This window comes from Ranitomeya imitator, chromosome 3, assembly GCF_032444005.1.
Source record: "Ranitomeya imitator isolate aRanImi1 chromosome 3, aRanImi1.pri, whole genome shotgun sequence".
Classification (NCBI taxonomy): domain Eukaryota; kingdom Metazoa; phylum Chordata; class Amphibia; order Anura; family Dendrobatidae; genus Ranitomeya; species Ranitomeya imitator.
In genome coordinates, this window is record NC_091284.1 from 820777525 (window position 1) to 820790736 (window position 13212).

At 42.5% G+C, this 13212-nt stretch overlaps 1 protein-coding gene across 1 annotated transcript in view; it reads left to right on the forward strand.

The window, feature by feature from the left end:
- Positions 1-1119: 1119 nt before the first annotated feature.
- LOC138671791 (retinal guanylyl cyclase 2-like) overlaps positions 1120-13212 on the forward strand; it is a 142610-nt gene continuing 130517 nt past the window's right edge. Inside the window, 2 exon segments of the mRNA XM_069759927.1 lie at positions 1120-1320; positions 1883-2057. Of these exon segments, the coding sequence (XP_069616028.1) occupies positions 1120-1320; positions 1883-2057 (376 nt within the window).

Here is a 13212-nt window from a genome sequence, read left to right on the forward strand (position 1 = left end):
ATCAACGTAAATCGCAACTAATATCCCACCGAGGTCTGGAGTTGGAATGATGCTCAAAATCAAAGTGGAAAATGAAGTCATAGACTGATCCAACTTCAGTGGCAATGCCTCATGACAAGGAAATGATGCTCAGTAGTGTGTGTGGCCTCCACGTGCCTGTACGATCTCACTACTGTACAATGCCTGGGCATGCTCCTGATGAGGTGGCGGATGGACTCCTGAGGAATCTCCTTCCAGACCTGGACTAAAGCATCCGCCAACTCCTGGACAGTCTGTGGTGTAACATGACGTTGCTGGATTGAGCGAGACATGATGTCCCAGATGTGTTCAATCAGATTCAGGTCTGGGGAACGGGTGGGCCAGTCCATAGCTTCAATACCTTCATCTTGCAGGAACTGCTGACACACTCCAGCCACATGAGATCTGGCATTATCTTGCATTAGGAGGAGCCCAGGGCCAACCGCACCAGCATATGGTCTCACAAGGGGTCTGAGGATCTCATCTCGGTACCTAATGGCAGTCAGGCTACCTCTGGTGAGCACATGGAGGGCTGTGCGGCCCTCCAAAGAAATGCCACCCCACACCATTACTGACCCACTGCCAATCCGGTCATGCTGAAGGACGTTGCAGGCAGCAGATCGCTCTCCACGGCGTCTCCAGACTCTGTCACGTCTGTCACATGTGCTCAGTGTGAACCTGCTTTCATCTGTGAAGAACACAGGGTGCCAGTGGCGAATTTGCCAATCCTCGTGTTCTGTGGCAAATGCCAAGTGTCCTGCACGGTGTTGGGCTGTGAGCACAACCCCCATCTGTGGACGTCGGGCACTCAGACCATCCTCATGGAGTCGGATAATGCAAAGTGTGAAGATGCGGTCATTCTCCTCTCTATGATCCCCAGCCGTCTCTTCCCAGCGCCGCTCTAGTTGATTGACAGGACTGTCCTTTATGTTTACGTCCGATCTTTAAACTACATTTTCTTGAAACTTTGTACAATTGACTGACCAGATCCCTAGAAATTGAGTATTCTGAGCATTTTCTTACAAATCTTGATTACACTACCTGTGGTCGTTTAATTAAAAACTTTTGATCTTATGCAATCTGTCGATCTTTCGAGTAGCGATGAAAACAGTCTATCGCGATGTGATCGAGGAAAAAAATATTCACAGAGGGGGGATCCTGTGGACCCACGCGACTCTTCAACAAAATGGATCAGAAGAGGCTGTGAAGAATCGTTCTGATGAAAAAGGGTCAGAGGAGGATATGAACAGTCATTCTGATGAACATTTCATCATCAAGAAAAGTTCAAGTCAAACTGCAAAGGTAGAAGGACAATTAGACGAATGCAATCCGATTAAAAATCGTTTAGCTTTTTTACCACCTCTTTGTTTCCCCAAACATTCAACTTTGATATGATCTATGGTCATAAATCAGCTAAGAAGAACTCAGAAAAAGGCAGATGAAAGTGTTAAAGTCTCGATAGTCAGAGCCTCAAAAGGAGCTCACTGACAGATTCTCTGTTAACTCATTCTGCAGCCAGCAATGCATGGAGACCATAGAAGGCAAACAATGCAAACATTTTAATGAAACCCAATAGTAAAAATGTATTTTAGCCCCAAATACATGAATAAAAACAAAACAAAGTTGCCCCCAAGGGTTGACAACAACCTCTTAAATGTTGCCCCAACATCTGAGAATGCTCCATTATGGTGATTATTGGGTAAGAATTATCCCTACATAAAGGGCATTTCTGCAATATATCTTATGATTGTTGATCCCCGGTCCCTGGATCTGGATCTAATGAGGTCTTCAGCCTCTAAATGTTGTTGTCGACAAGTGGAGCGAGTGTTTGCCCCAGTTTAATTGAATTATATCCGCTCCCCAGACGCTCATTATATCTGGAGAAGAAGGAAAGAATCTATTACGGAGCGCGGTTTTCCGCCGTGCGCAGCAGAAAGGGCGCGAGTCGGCCTGTGCTTACTCTCACGCTGTCCGGGGGATTATCATTTATCCAGTTCCCGACTATAAGCCCCCAGGGATAAATCATATTTTATACCATGGTCAATTAGAAGGACTGTGCTGTGTCTGCGCACGGAAAGTTCCACTTGTAGACTAATGATATGGACATAAATATCAAAAATCCTAAATTACGCCTAATTCCACATTCAATTCAATGTGCCGCACATGAAAGGAGGAAACGTCAATGAAGTATGTAGTTTGTAGTAGTTCGGTACTGCAAAAGCACTATATTGCAGTATTATTTTGGCACTATACAACTCTGTTATTTTGTCAGTGTGGTCATATTTTTCTGTGCACTGTATGGTATGTTATGTGGCCTATGCACTGCAATACATGATTCCAGCCAATCAATGGACGGCAGTAGACGTTGGCTTGTCCGTGACGGGCGAAGCAGCACAGTGATGTCGTACACTGACCTTGCCGACTCACCGAAGTTAGCTGCCGGTTTCTACGCAGGCTACAGAGAAGGACGCCGCACGTCGTAGGAGAGGGAAGGTAAGCAGCATCATTAGCTTCAGTTTAAAATGTGCTGGAAAAAGAACAGAGGAGGACATTATACCAGGGAGGGGCCAAGGACGGGGGACATTATACCAGGAAGGGGCCAAGGATGGGGGACATTATACCAGGAAGGGGCCAAGGATGGGGAACATTATACCAGGAAGAGGCGCAGGATGGGGGACATTATACGAGGAAGGGGCGCAGGATTGGGACATTATACCAGGAAGAGGCGCAGGATGGGGGACATTATACCAGGAAGAAGTGCAGGATGGGGGACATTATACCAGGAAGGGGACAAGGATGGGGGACATTATACCAGGAAGGGGCCAAGGATGGGGAACATTATACCAGGAAGGGGACAAGGATGGGGGACATTATACCAGGAAGGGGCCAAGGATGGGGAACATTATACCAGGAAGAAGCGCAGGATGGGGGACATTATACCAGGAAGGGGCGCAGGATTGGGACATTATACCAGGAAGAAGCGCAGGATGGGGGACATTATACCAGGAAGGGGACAAGGATGGGGGACATTATACCAGGAAGGGGCCAAGGATGGGGAACATTATACCAGGAAGAGGCACAGGATGGGGGACATTATACCAGGAAGGGGCGCAGGATTGGGACATTATACCAGGAAGAAGCGCAGGATGGGGGACATTATACCAGGAAGGGGCCAAGGATGGGGAACATTATACCAGGAAGGGGACAAGGATGGGGGACATTATACCAGGAAGGGGCCAAGGATGGGGAACATTATACCAGGAAGAGGCGCAGGATGGGGGACATTATACCAGGAAGGGGCGCAGGATTGGGACATTATACCAGGAAGAAGCGCAGGATGGGGGACATTATACCAGAAAGGGGCCAAGGATGGGGAACATTATACCAGGAAGGCGCCAAGGATGGGGAACATTATACCAGGAAGGGGCCAAGGATGGGGGACATTATACCAGGAAGGGAACAAGGATGGGGAACATTATACAAGGAAGAGGCGCAGGATGGGGGACATTATACCAGGAAGGGGCCAAGGATGGGGAACATTATACCAGGAAGAGGCGCAGGATGGGGGACATTATACCAGGAAGGAGCGCAGGATTAGGACATTATACCAGGAAGAAGCGCAGGATGGGGGACATTATACCAGGAAGGGGCCAAGGATGGGGGAGATTATACCAGGAAGAGGCCCAGGATGGAGGCATTATACCAAGAAGAGGCGCAGGATGGGGGACATTATACCAGGAAGAGGCGCATGATGGGGGACATTATACCAGGAAGAGGCGCATGATGGGGAACATTATACCAGGAAGAGGCGCATGATGGGGAACATTATTCCATGAAGAGGCCCAGGATGGGGGAGATTATACCAGAAAGAGGCCCAGGATGGAGGCATTATACCAAGAAGAGGCGCATGATGGGGACATTATACCAGGAAGAGGCACAGGATTGGGGACATTATACATGGATGGGGCACAGGATCGGGGACATTATACCAAGAGGAGGCGCAGGATGGGGTACAGTCATTATCTGGCAGCGTTATGTAGATTCTCATCTATCTAGTTCAGTGGGTTTATATGAGCAGTATATGGCAGTATAGCCGGTATGTCTGGAGAAATAGGGAATCATAATCCAAGTAAAGCCACTGGTCATAAGTGGGAGATCAGGATGATATGAAGGTGCAGATAAAAGATGGGCAATAGATTAAAACCAGGTAACAAATCCAAGGAAGTATTATTTACAATGGCAGAAAGATGGTGGCCGACTGCAGAAGTGCAGTAGGAGTGGGGAATGGTAAGAGCCCTTAATCTATTATTATTATTAAGCTCTGCTTATATGGCGCCATTAATTCCACAGCACTTTAAAGACATTATCATCACTGTCCCCATTGGGGCTCACAATCTAAATTCCCTATCAGGATGTCATTGGAATGTGGGAGGAAACTGGAAGAAACCCACGGGAACACGGGGAGAACATACAAGCTCCTTGCAGATGTCGTCCTTGGTGGGACTTCAACCCAGGATCTGAGCGCTGCAAAGCAACAGTGCTAACTACTGAACCACCATATGGTGCTAACCACTGAGCCACCATATGGTGCTAACCACTGAGCCACCATACAGTGCTAACCACTGAGCCACCGTGCTGCCCCTTTTTCCTCTATCAGGGACTATAAAGACCGTGCGTAAAATAATTCTGTCTAGAGTCGGAAAACCGTGTCCGGACATACAGGATCATAATGGTTGTCCCTTTAATACACGGGTGCACTGAATGCAGCTCGTACAGAGCGGCGCTCCTTTCTCAGCGCTGAGGTCTCGGAGCAGGCGACCCCCTCTATGACATCCTTATCCTCAATATATCACGACCTCACCCCTATAACTGTCAGCATCAGCCGTCCCTTTATCGTCACATGCACCTGGCAGGTAGATGGCAAGCTCTGCAGGCGAGGAGATGGCTAGCGGATCTGGCCCTGGGCCCTGCGCTATCCTAAGCCGGCCCGTCCGTAATAACGGTGCATACACAAACGCATCAAATAAAACTCGCTTTGCTTCCTTGAAGCGCTGACATCTGGCAATCGCCCTAGTTTTTCTGCCTTGGCCAGCGGCCGGCCAGGAAGGGGTTAAAGACACATTATCCTTTCATCGGCCTAAGGAGAAAAAACAATCATCCCCGGCCAAGATCATGTAAAAGGAGGAATGAGAGCTTATTCGGGGGATCTGACATCTGGCGGACCCTCTAATCAGATCAGGACTCCGACTCTCGGCACTTTCCTCCGCAGATCCTGTAGGAGTGAGGAGAAGCACGGTGAACTGGTCATATACAGCACATGGTCCCCCTCTATCTACCACTATACTGGCAGGGCTGTGAGGGTGCAGCCACTACCTCTGCAGCCACTACCTCTGCTGCCACCACCTCTGCAGCCACTACCTCTGCAGCCGCCACCTCTGCAGCCTCTACCTCTGCAGCCGCCACCTCTGCAGCCACTACCTCTGCAGGTGCCATGCAGAATATCTTCCCACACAACCATCTCCAGGACTTCTCCCGTGCTTCCCCCATAATGTGACATTTTCTCCCCTAAGGGCTCATTCACATTTCAGTTTTTCACGGTTGAGTGCTATCCGTTTTTTTTTATTTCATAGATAGCAATTATATCAATGGGGCTGTTCACGTGTGCATGATTTTTTGAAGACCGAGGAGGAGTCCGTGCAAAAACGTGGAGACCTGGCCGAAATTTATCCACGTGTCGGATCACACTCGGCAATGCAAGTCTATGGGACAGTGGAAAATTTGGACTGCACTCAGATGCCATCAGTGTTCTGTCTGTTTTTCACTGAAAAGCAAAGGTGGAGAATCAGTTAAAAAATTATGAAACTCTGATAAAACTTTGATAAAACTCTGATGAAACCTTGATAAAACCTTGATAAAACTCTGATAAAATTCTGATTAAACTTTGATAAAACTCTGATGAAACCCTGATAAAACTCTGATAAAATGCTGATAAAGTTTGATAAAATTCTGATAAAACTCTGATAAAGCTCTGATAAAACTCTGTAAAAACTTTGATAAAACTCTGATAAAATTCTGATAAAACCCTGATAAAACTCTGATGAAATTCTGATAAAGTTTGATAAAATTCTGATGAAACTCTGATAAAACCTTTGATAAAACTCTCATGACACTAATGAAACTCTGATAAAACTCTGATAAAATTCTGATAAAATTCTGATGAAACTCTGATAAAACCTTTGATAAAACTCTCATGACACTAATGAAACTCTGATAAAACTCTGATAAAATTCTGATAAAACTTTGATAAAACTCTGATAAAACCCTGATAAAACTCTGATAAAATTCTGATAAAGTTTGATAAAATTCTGATGAAACTCTGATAAAATTCTGATAAAACTCTGATAAAACCCTGATAAACCTTTAATAAAATTTTGATAAAACTCTGATGAAAATCAAGGATGAAACTCGGTCCATTTTTCCGATATGTAAAAAAAATGGACGTCTGAATTATACGGGCACATGACCACTGCAGTCAATCACTATCCACATTGGTCACCGCTGCAGCCCATCTGGACCAGAAAAAGAATTAAGGCATCCAGAGGGGGCACATCAGTGAATCAATATGTGGGCATTAATTATTGATCACCACTGTACGGGGGCCTCCTTCTCGCAGTGTCCGTTCCTGAACTACCACAATAAGTGCTCGGCATTTACAAGAGCCCTTATGGGACTGGTAGAAAAGGTCACATAATTCATGACTTTAATATTATTATAAAATGAGTAAAATAGTAAAAAAAATACTGTAAGAAAACCTCTGAGTAAATGCATTTGAACTTTGGAGTGGTACTATCTGATAAGAGGACGGTTAGCTTTGGAACATGTAAATATATGCTATGCCCATAAAATGAGAATGTTGGAGCATCTTTTCTTAGAGCAGTGAAAAACTGAGGACTAACACTACATCTGCCCATCATGTGACTGCTATCCTGCATATTTCACCAGTTTTCCCCTCTGCAGGCTTAATCTCTAATTATCAGTTGTCTCTGAGCTGGTGGGAGAAGTATAGCTGCTCGGATGTCTCCCATACACAGCACACACAGACATAAAGGATTCCTGCTCTCCTGCCTCTATGTTGCACATGCTAAAGATCAACATGTAGGAAATTATACAGAAGTACTGAGCAGTGTAACTGTGAATCCATCACAGGAGTGAGATAAAATAGTTCTAGAAGAATAGGATGTTTTCCTCATCTCTTTGATACAGTCAGCACTGATGTAGCTCCGTCCCTATGGTAAGTGTAATGTGAATTCCTAGTTCTTAATTTCCTACTATATTTTTTATAGCGGTTTTAGCTCTGTGTTTTCTGATACAAATCCCAAAATCTCATGCATATGAATACAAGGAAATCTATAATTCACTATATGTAGTTTTGCTGTGCAAAAAAAAAAAGTTGCAAGTGTTTGAGCGCACCCATTCTGCACAAAAAAATGAGCGACTTTCTCTAAATTTGTGGCAGTATTGACACTTTTTCTGTCAAAAATTATATTGGAAATCTCATATTTGGCTCATGGCTGGCACAAGAACAGTTAAAAAAAATGTGTCCAATTTATTAAAAGCGTTTTTTTAGTCACACGTTATTCCAGAAGTATTTTTATTGGAACCCTAATTTTAATAAATTCACTGCCCCCATTGGGTTACATGCTGCAGTTCTCAATGCCCGAAGTGACCACCAGGGGGAGCTTAATGCAAATAGTTTATGCATTGAATAAAACAAACAGTATGCAGTAAGCTCTTGAGCTCCCTCTAGTGGCGACTGCTGGTAGCCAGAAATGTGATATGTAACTCAATGTCTGTGCAGTGGATTGGAAATTCTATGTTAGAAAAAAAATGGCTATAAGATATATTTTAGAAATGAATTAGCATATAATTATGGACCTGCTTAGATAAATACAAAACACAGAATGTTAGGGCAAACATCTTGTGAACTTTGCGTAAATCAATAGTACGGGCAAATATAAGGAACTGTGTATTTTATGTAATCACCAGAGATCTTTATCCACTTATGAGATGCTTCTCTTGCTCCTCTTCTCTTCTGCCTTCCGACCTCATAATTCACTTAGCAATACTGCTATAATCTGTCCTGATCGAGATACAACTGATTTCCAGACTAGAGCAGCCTACTGAGAGGGTTGGAAGAGAAGAGTGATGGGGCTGCTGCTTTCTAGAACTGTGGTATCTCATACCTGTGATGGATTCACAGTTACACTGCTCAGTACTTCTGTATAATGTCCTCCATGCTGCTTCTGAACATGTTCTACATAGAGACAGGAGAGCAGGAATCCCTCATGTCTGCGTGTGCGGTGTAAGGGAGATGTTAGAGCGGCTGTTTTCCACCCACCAGCTCAGAGACAACTGAAAATTAGAGATAAAGCCTGCAGAGAGGAAAACTGGTGAAAGACACAAATAATGGCCAGAGATATACGCATAACCGCTTATTCTAAAAAGTTTCCGGCTTTTAGCCCAATCAGCAAAAACAGAACTTTTCACTACTAACATCTCCGATGTTCTCATCAATAACCAAAAATAAGTCTCAGCGATATTATTACAAGTGATTAAATGCCGGAAAGTTTCCTTGCAAGACATAAAATAATTGGAACACGTGACTTCATGGCAGTCCCTCGGCACAGCAAAAAAAAAAGCCTCCCACCCCATGGTGGTGCCAGTCAGCGCCAACCTTGGGCAGAAAAGCAGCTCGTTCACCCGGTCACTGTCAGCTCAGGTGTTCACAGCTACATACGATCATTCTAGAATAACTGCACGAAAAGTCGTCGCCGACAACCTGATAGAACCCGAGGACGCCATTACGGGGTAAGTGGGAGTCAGAATCAGATACATTGTGTTTCATTGTACTATGAGGACGGAAACTGGACCCGGAGGACGTCAAATGGATTCTCGAAAACCCACAACGTCAAGAAATTACAGATGCAGCAGAGCTGAACGCGTGTCTTGTAGTAGATGTAGTGGATCTTTTTTTTTTTTTTTTGCTGTTAGTTTTTAAATGCTTTGCTGGGCATTCACTGATCGATATAAAAATCCATTGAAAGGAAGTGATGTCTATGGCTGTGTGCACAAGATGCAGATTTTTCGCGTTTTAAAAACGCGGAAAAAAACGCATACATTATGCATCCCATCATTTAGAATGCATTCCGTAATTTTTGTGCACATGATACATGATGCGTTGTTTTTTTCCTGCAAAAAAAACGCATCGCGGTAAAAAAAACGCAGCATGTTCATTAATTTTGCGGATGTTTTGCGGATTTCCCACTATATTATTGCATTGGGAACCTCCGGAAAAATCCGCAAAAAAAAAAAAAAAGCACCAAAAACGCGTTAAAAACGCGCAAAAAACGCATGCGGATTTCTTGCAGAAAAAGTCCTGTTTTGCTCAGGAAATTTCTTCAAGAAATCCTGAACGTGTGCCTAAGGCTGCGTGCACACGTTGCTGATTTTTGGCGTTTTTTTTTTTTGCATTTTTTCGCTATAAGGCTATGTGCACACGTTCAGGAATTCATGCAGAAAATTCCTGAGATTTCCGGACATTTTCTTCATGAAATCCGCAAGAAAACCGCATGCGTTTTTGCCACGATTTTGACACGTTTTTGCCGCGTTTTTGATGCGTTTTTGACGTGTTTTTTTCCGGACACTTCCCAATGCATTTTGGAGTGGGAAATCCGCAAAAAAACCGCAAAAAGATAGAGCATGTCCGGATTTTGTGCGGTATGCGTTTTTTTTTGCGGAAAAAAATGCATCATGTGCACAAAACATCCGGAATTCATTCTAAATGATGGGATGCTTATTGTATGCGTTTTTTTTGCGGTTTTATAGCGTTTTTATCGGGAAAAACCACGAAAAAACCGCAACGTGTGAACACAGCCTAAAACCGCAAAAAACAGCATACAATGAGCATCCCATCATTTAGAATGAATTCCGCATGTTTTGTTCACATGATACGTTTTTTTTTCCATGAAAAAAACGCATCGCGGTAAAAAACGCAGCATGTTCATTCATTTTGCATTTTTTTTTTTTTTTTTTTGCGGATTTCCCACTATAAAATGCATTGGGAAATGTCCGGGGGAAAAACGCATCAAAAACGCACCAAAAACGCACAAAAAACACATGCAGATTTCTTGTAGAAAATTTCAGGTTTTTCTCAGGAATTTTCTGCAAGAAATCCTGAACGTGTGCACATAGCCTAAATGTACAGCATTATAGATACTTGTCCCCCAGTAAAAATTACATCTTTTTTTTATGTAGATACATCAAATTTGTCAGTAATAGAAAACCTGTAAATAAAAGAAAAGGAAGCATGAAATGCAATGAGATCAGAACAGTACACCATATAATATAAACTTACAAAAAAAGACACAAATATTAAAAACATGCTAAAAAGCCAATAGGCTACAAGAATACATAATAGCTGTGCCTGAATAGGACAATCACCCAACCTCATCTCCCGGCTGATGACCCCCGCAATATAAAGGTCCAAAGTAGATGAGCAAATATCTAAATAAATAATGATAGTAGAACGCCACCTCTGACACCAATACCGTCCAGTGCATGAAATGTATGAAAATATTCAATAATCGTGTGAACCATGGTCACTGCTGCAATAAATGAGTTCAGCTAAGAACTAAATATAAAAAGGACCTGTGAATGAGACACAGAAAACAATGAGGAAGAGACGCCACATGTTTCGCCACCTGCTCAGTGGCTTCCTCAGGGGTAAAGTTTATCAACATATTTTTTTCTCTTCCTAGAGAATCAGGTCAGTTGTGCAAATCACACTCTGATCAATATGATCAGAAATAGATCATAGACCGATCGGATTCTCTCGGTTGAGGAGAAGGTGGAGAAATTTTTTTTCTGTGAGTGAGTGAAAATCAGACTGCACTCAGATGTCACCCGAGTGCAATCCAATTTTATTGACTTTCATGGCCGAGTGCCATCCGATAATCGGATACAACTTTGGCATGTAACGATTTTCTTCCTCAGACCATACATATGCACAGCCCCAAAAATAAGATTTGTCCCAGTGCGATCTGATGTTTTATCGAATCGCATTTCACATTCTGTTTGTTCCGAAGCCACAAGTCGACGTAAGAATCTTTGTTAACACCGTAATCCAGATATTTATCTAATACTCTGGAGGAAATAACACTGCAAGAGCGAGTAGGTGTAAATGTATCCATATTGCACATTCCATGATATGTTATAAATGTCTTGGACCCCCTTTATTGGGAGAACAAGGGTCTCGTGGTCTCCGTACCAGTTAGTCTTATAGGTGGTTGATTTTCATGATGTAGTTACTTTCTTTTCCTTAATGTTGTAAAGGATAGTATAAACTTTGTAATATTATTATTTATTCATATTCGAAAAAATGAGTCAGGAGTCCAGTGGGCGGTCATTAATCAGTACTGCCCACTGGACTCCTGAGTCCGGGATGTGTAGGTGAATCAACAAATAAAATTAAAGCTATACTGAATCTTTCGCTGCAAACCTATATATCAATCTGCTCAGATCCTCCTGTTCTATCACATTCTTCCCATTGTACAGGTTTTCGAAGCTGACGGGTCCTTATTGTTAACAATTTTTGAAGTAGGTTTGACGTGATTACTACGTTTGCCATTGAGGACCCACTATAGATCCCTCTGTCTGTCGTTTTATTAATTCTATAAAGCCCAGACTACATATTATACAATAAAGAGCAATACTAGTGATCACAGATTCAAGTCCCCTAAAAAAATGTAATAAAAAATTATAAAGCAGTCATCAAAGCAAAAGGTGGCTACTGTGAAGAACCTAGAATATAAGACATATTTTCAGTTATTTCACACTTTTTTGTTAAGTATATAATTCCACATGTATTAAATCATTGTTTTGATGCCTTCAGTGTGAATGTACAATTTTCATCGTCATGAAAATACAGAAAAATCTTTAATTGAGAAGGTGTGTCCAAACTTTTGATCTATACTAATATATATATATAAAAAAGTACAAATGTAAGTCACGCCCTCTCTTCACTTAATGCAAATAGCAAAAAAAGAAAAAATGGCATATTTTTTTATTGGTCCAAGCATCATTTGCCAAACTAAAAAATGTAAAAAAACATATATTTTTATTCTATATAGTGAAAGAGCTGAAAAGAAAATAAAGGGATAGAATCGCTGTACACTGTGCAATAATACATTATAATAAAGTAAAAGTAAATGCGTCAGTCTGTACTCAGGATTATTTATTTATTTACTTTTTTTTAGCTGTGTGTAACTGAACTGTGTGTATGTATGTAGCAGAGCTGTGTGCATGCATAGGAGAGCTATGTGTATGTATGTAGCAGAGCTGTGTGCATGCATAGGAGAGCTATGTGTATGTATGTAGCAGAGCTGTGTGCATGCATAGGAGAGCTATGTGTATGTATGTAGCAGAGCTGTGTGTGTGTATGTAGCAGAGCTGTGTGCATGCATAGCAGAACTGTGGGTATGTATGTAGCAGAGCTGTAAATCATATAGAGAAAGGAGCACCAATAAATACCAAATATAAAAATTCCAAGATTTTATTCAATATGTTTAAAAAGGTAACAAAACAAGAATAAACACAAAGGGATGTGACAAGGTCAGCCAGAAAAATGTGGCACCATAGCCAGAGAGACAGGTACATTCAGGTATGTACAAATAGGGTACAATACATTTGCTCAAAGGATAAACCTAATACTAATGTCAAAAAGACACATGTACACCAAGTGTGTAAAGGAGGCTGTACACCACCTTAAGAGTATGAGCAAGAGGGGTCCAAAAACATGACCAAGTGATAAGGGTAAGTTACCTGAATGGACACTGGAGCTCTGAGGTGCCACCGTCTGTGTGTATGTATGTAGCAGAGCTGTGTGCATGCATAGCAGAACTGTGGGTATGTATGTAGCAGAGCTGTGCGCATGCATAGGAGAGCTGTGTGCATGCATAGCAGATGGTGTGTATGTATGTAGCAGAGCTGTATGTATGTATGTAGCAGAGCTGTGTGCATGCATAGGAGAGCTGTGTGCATGCATAGCAGATGGTGTGTATGTATGTAGCAGAGCTTAGTGTGCATCTACTGTGCATGCAGCAGTGATGCAATGCATATAAATTTTGATGTAACCCC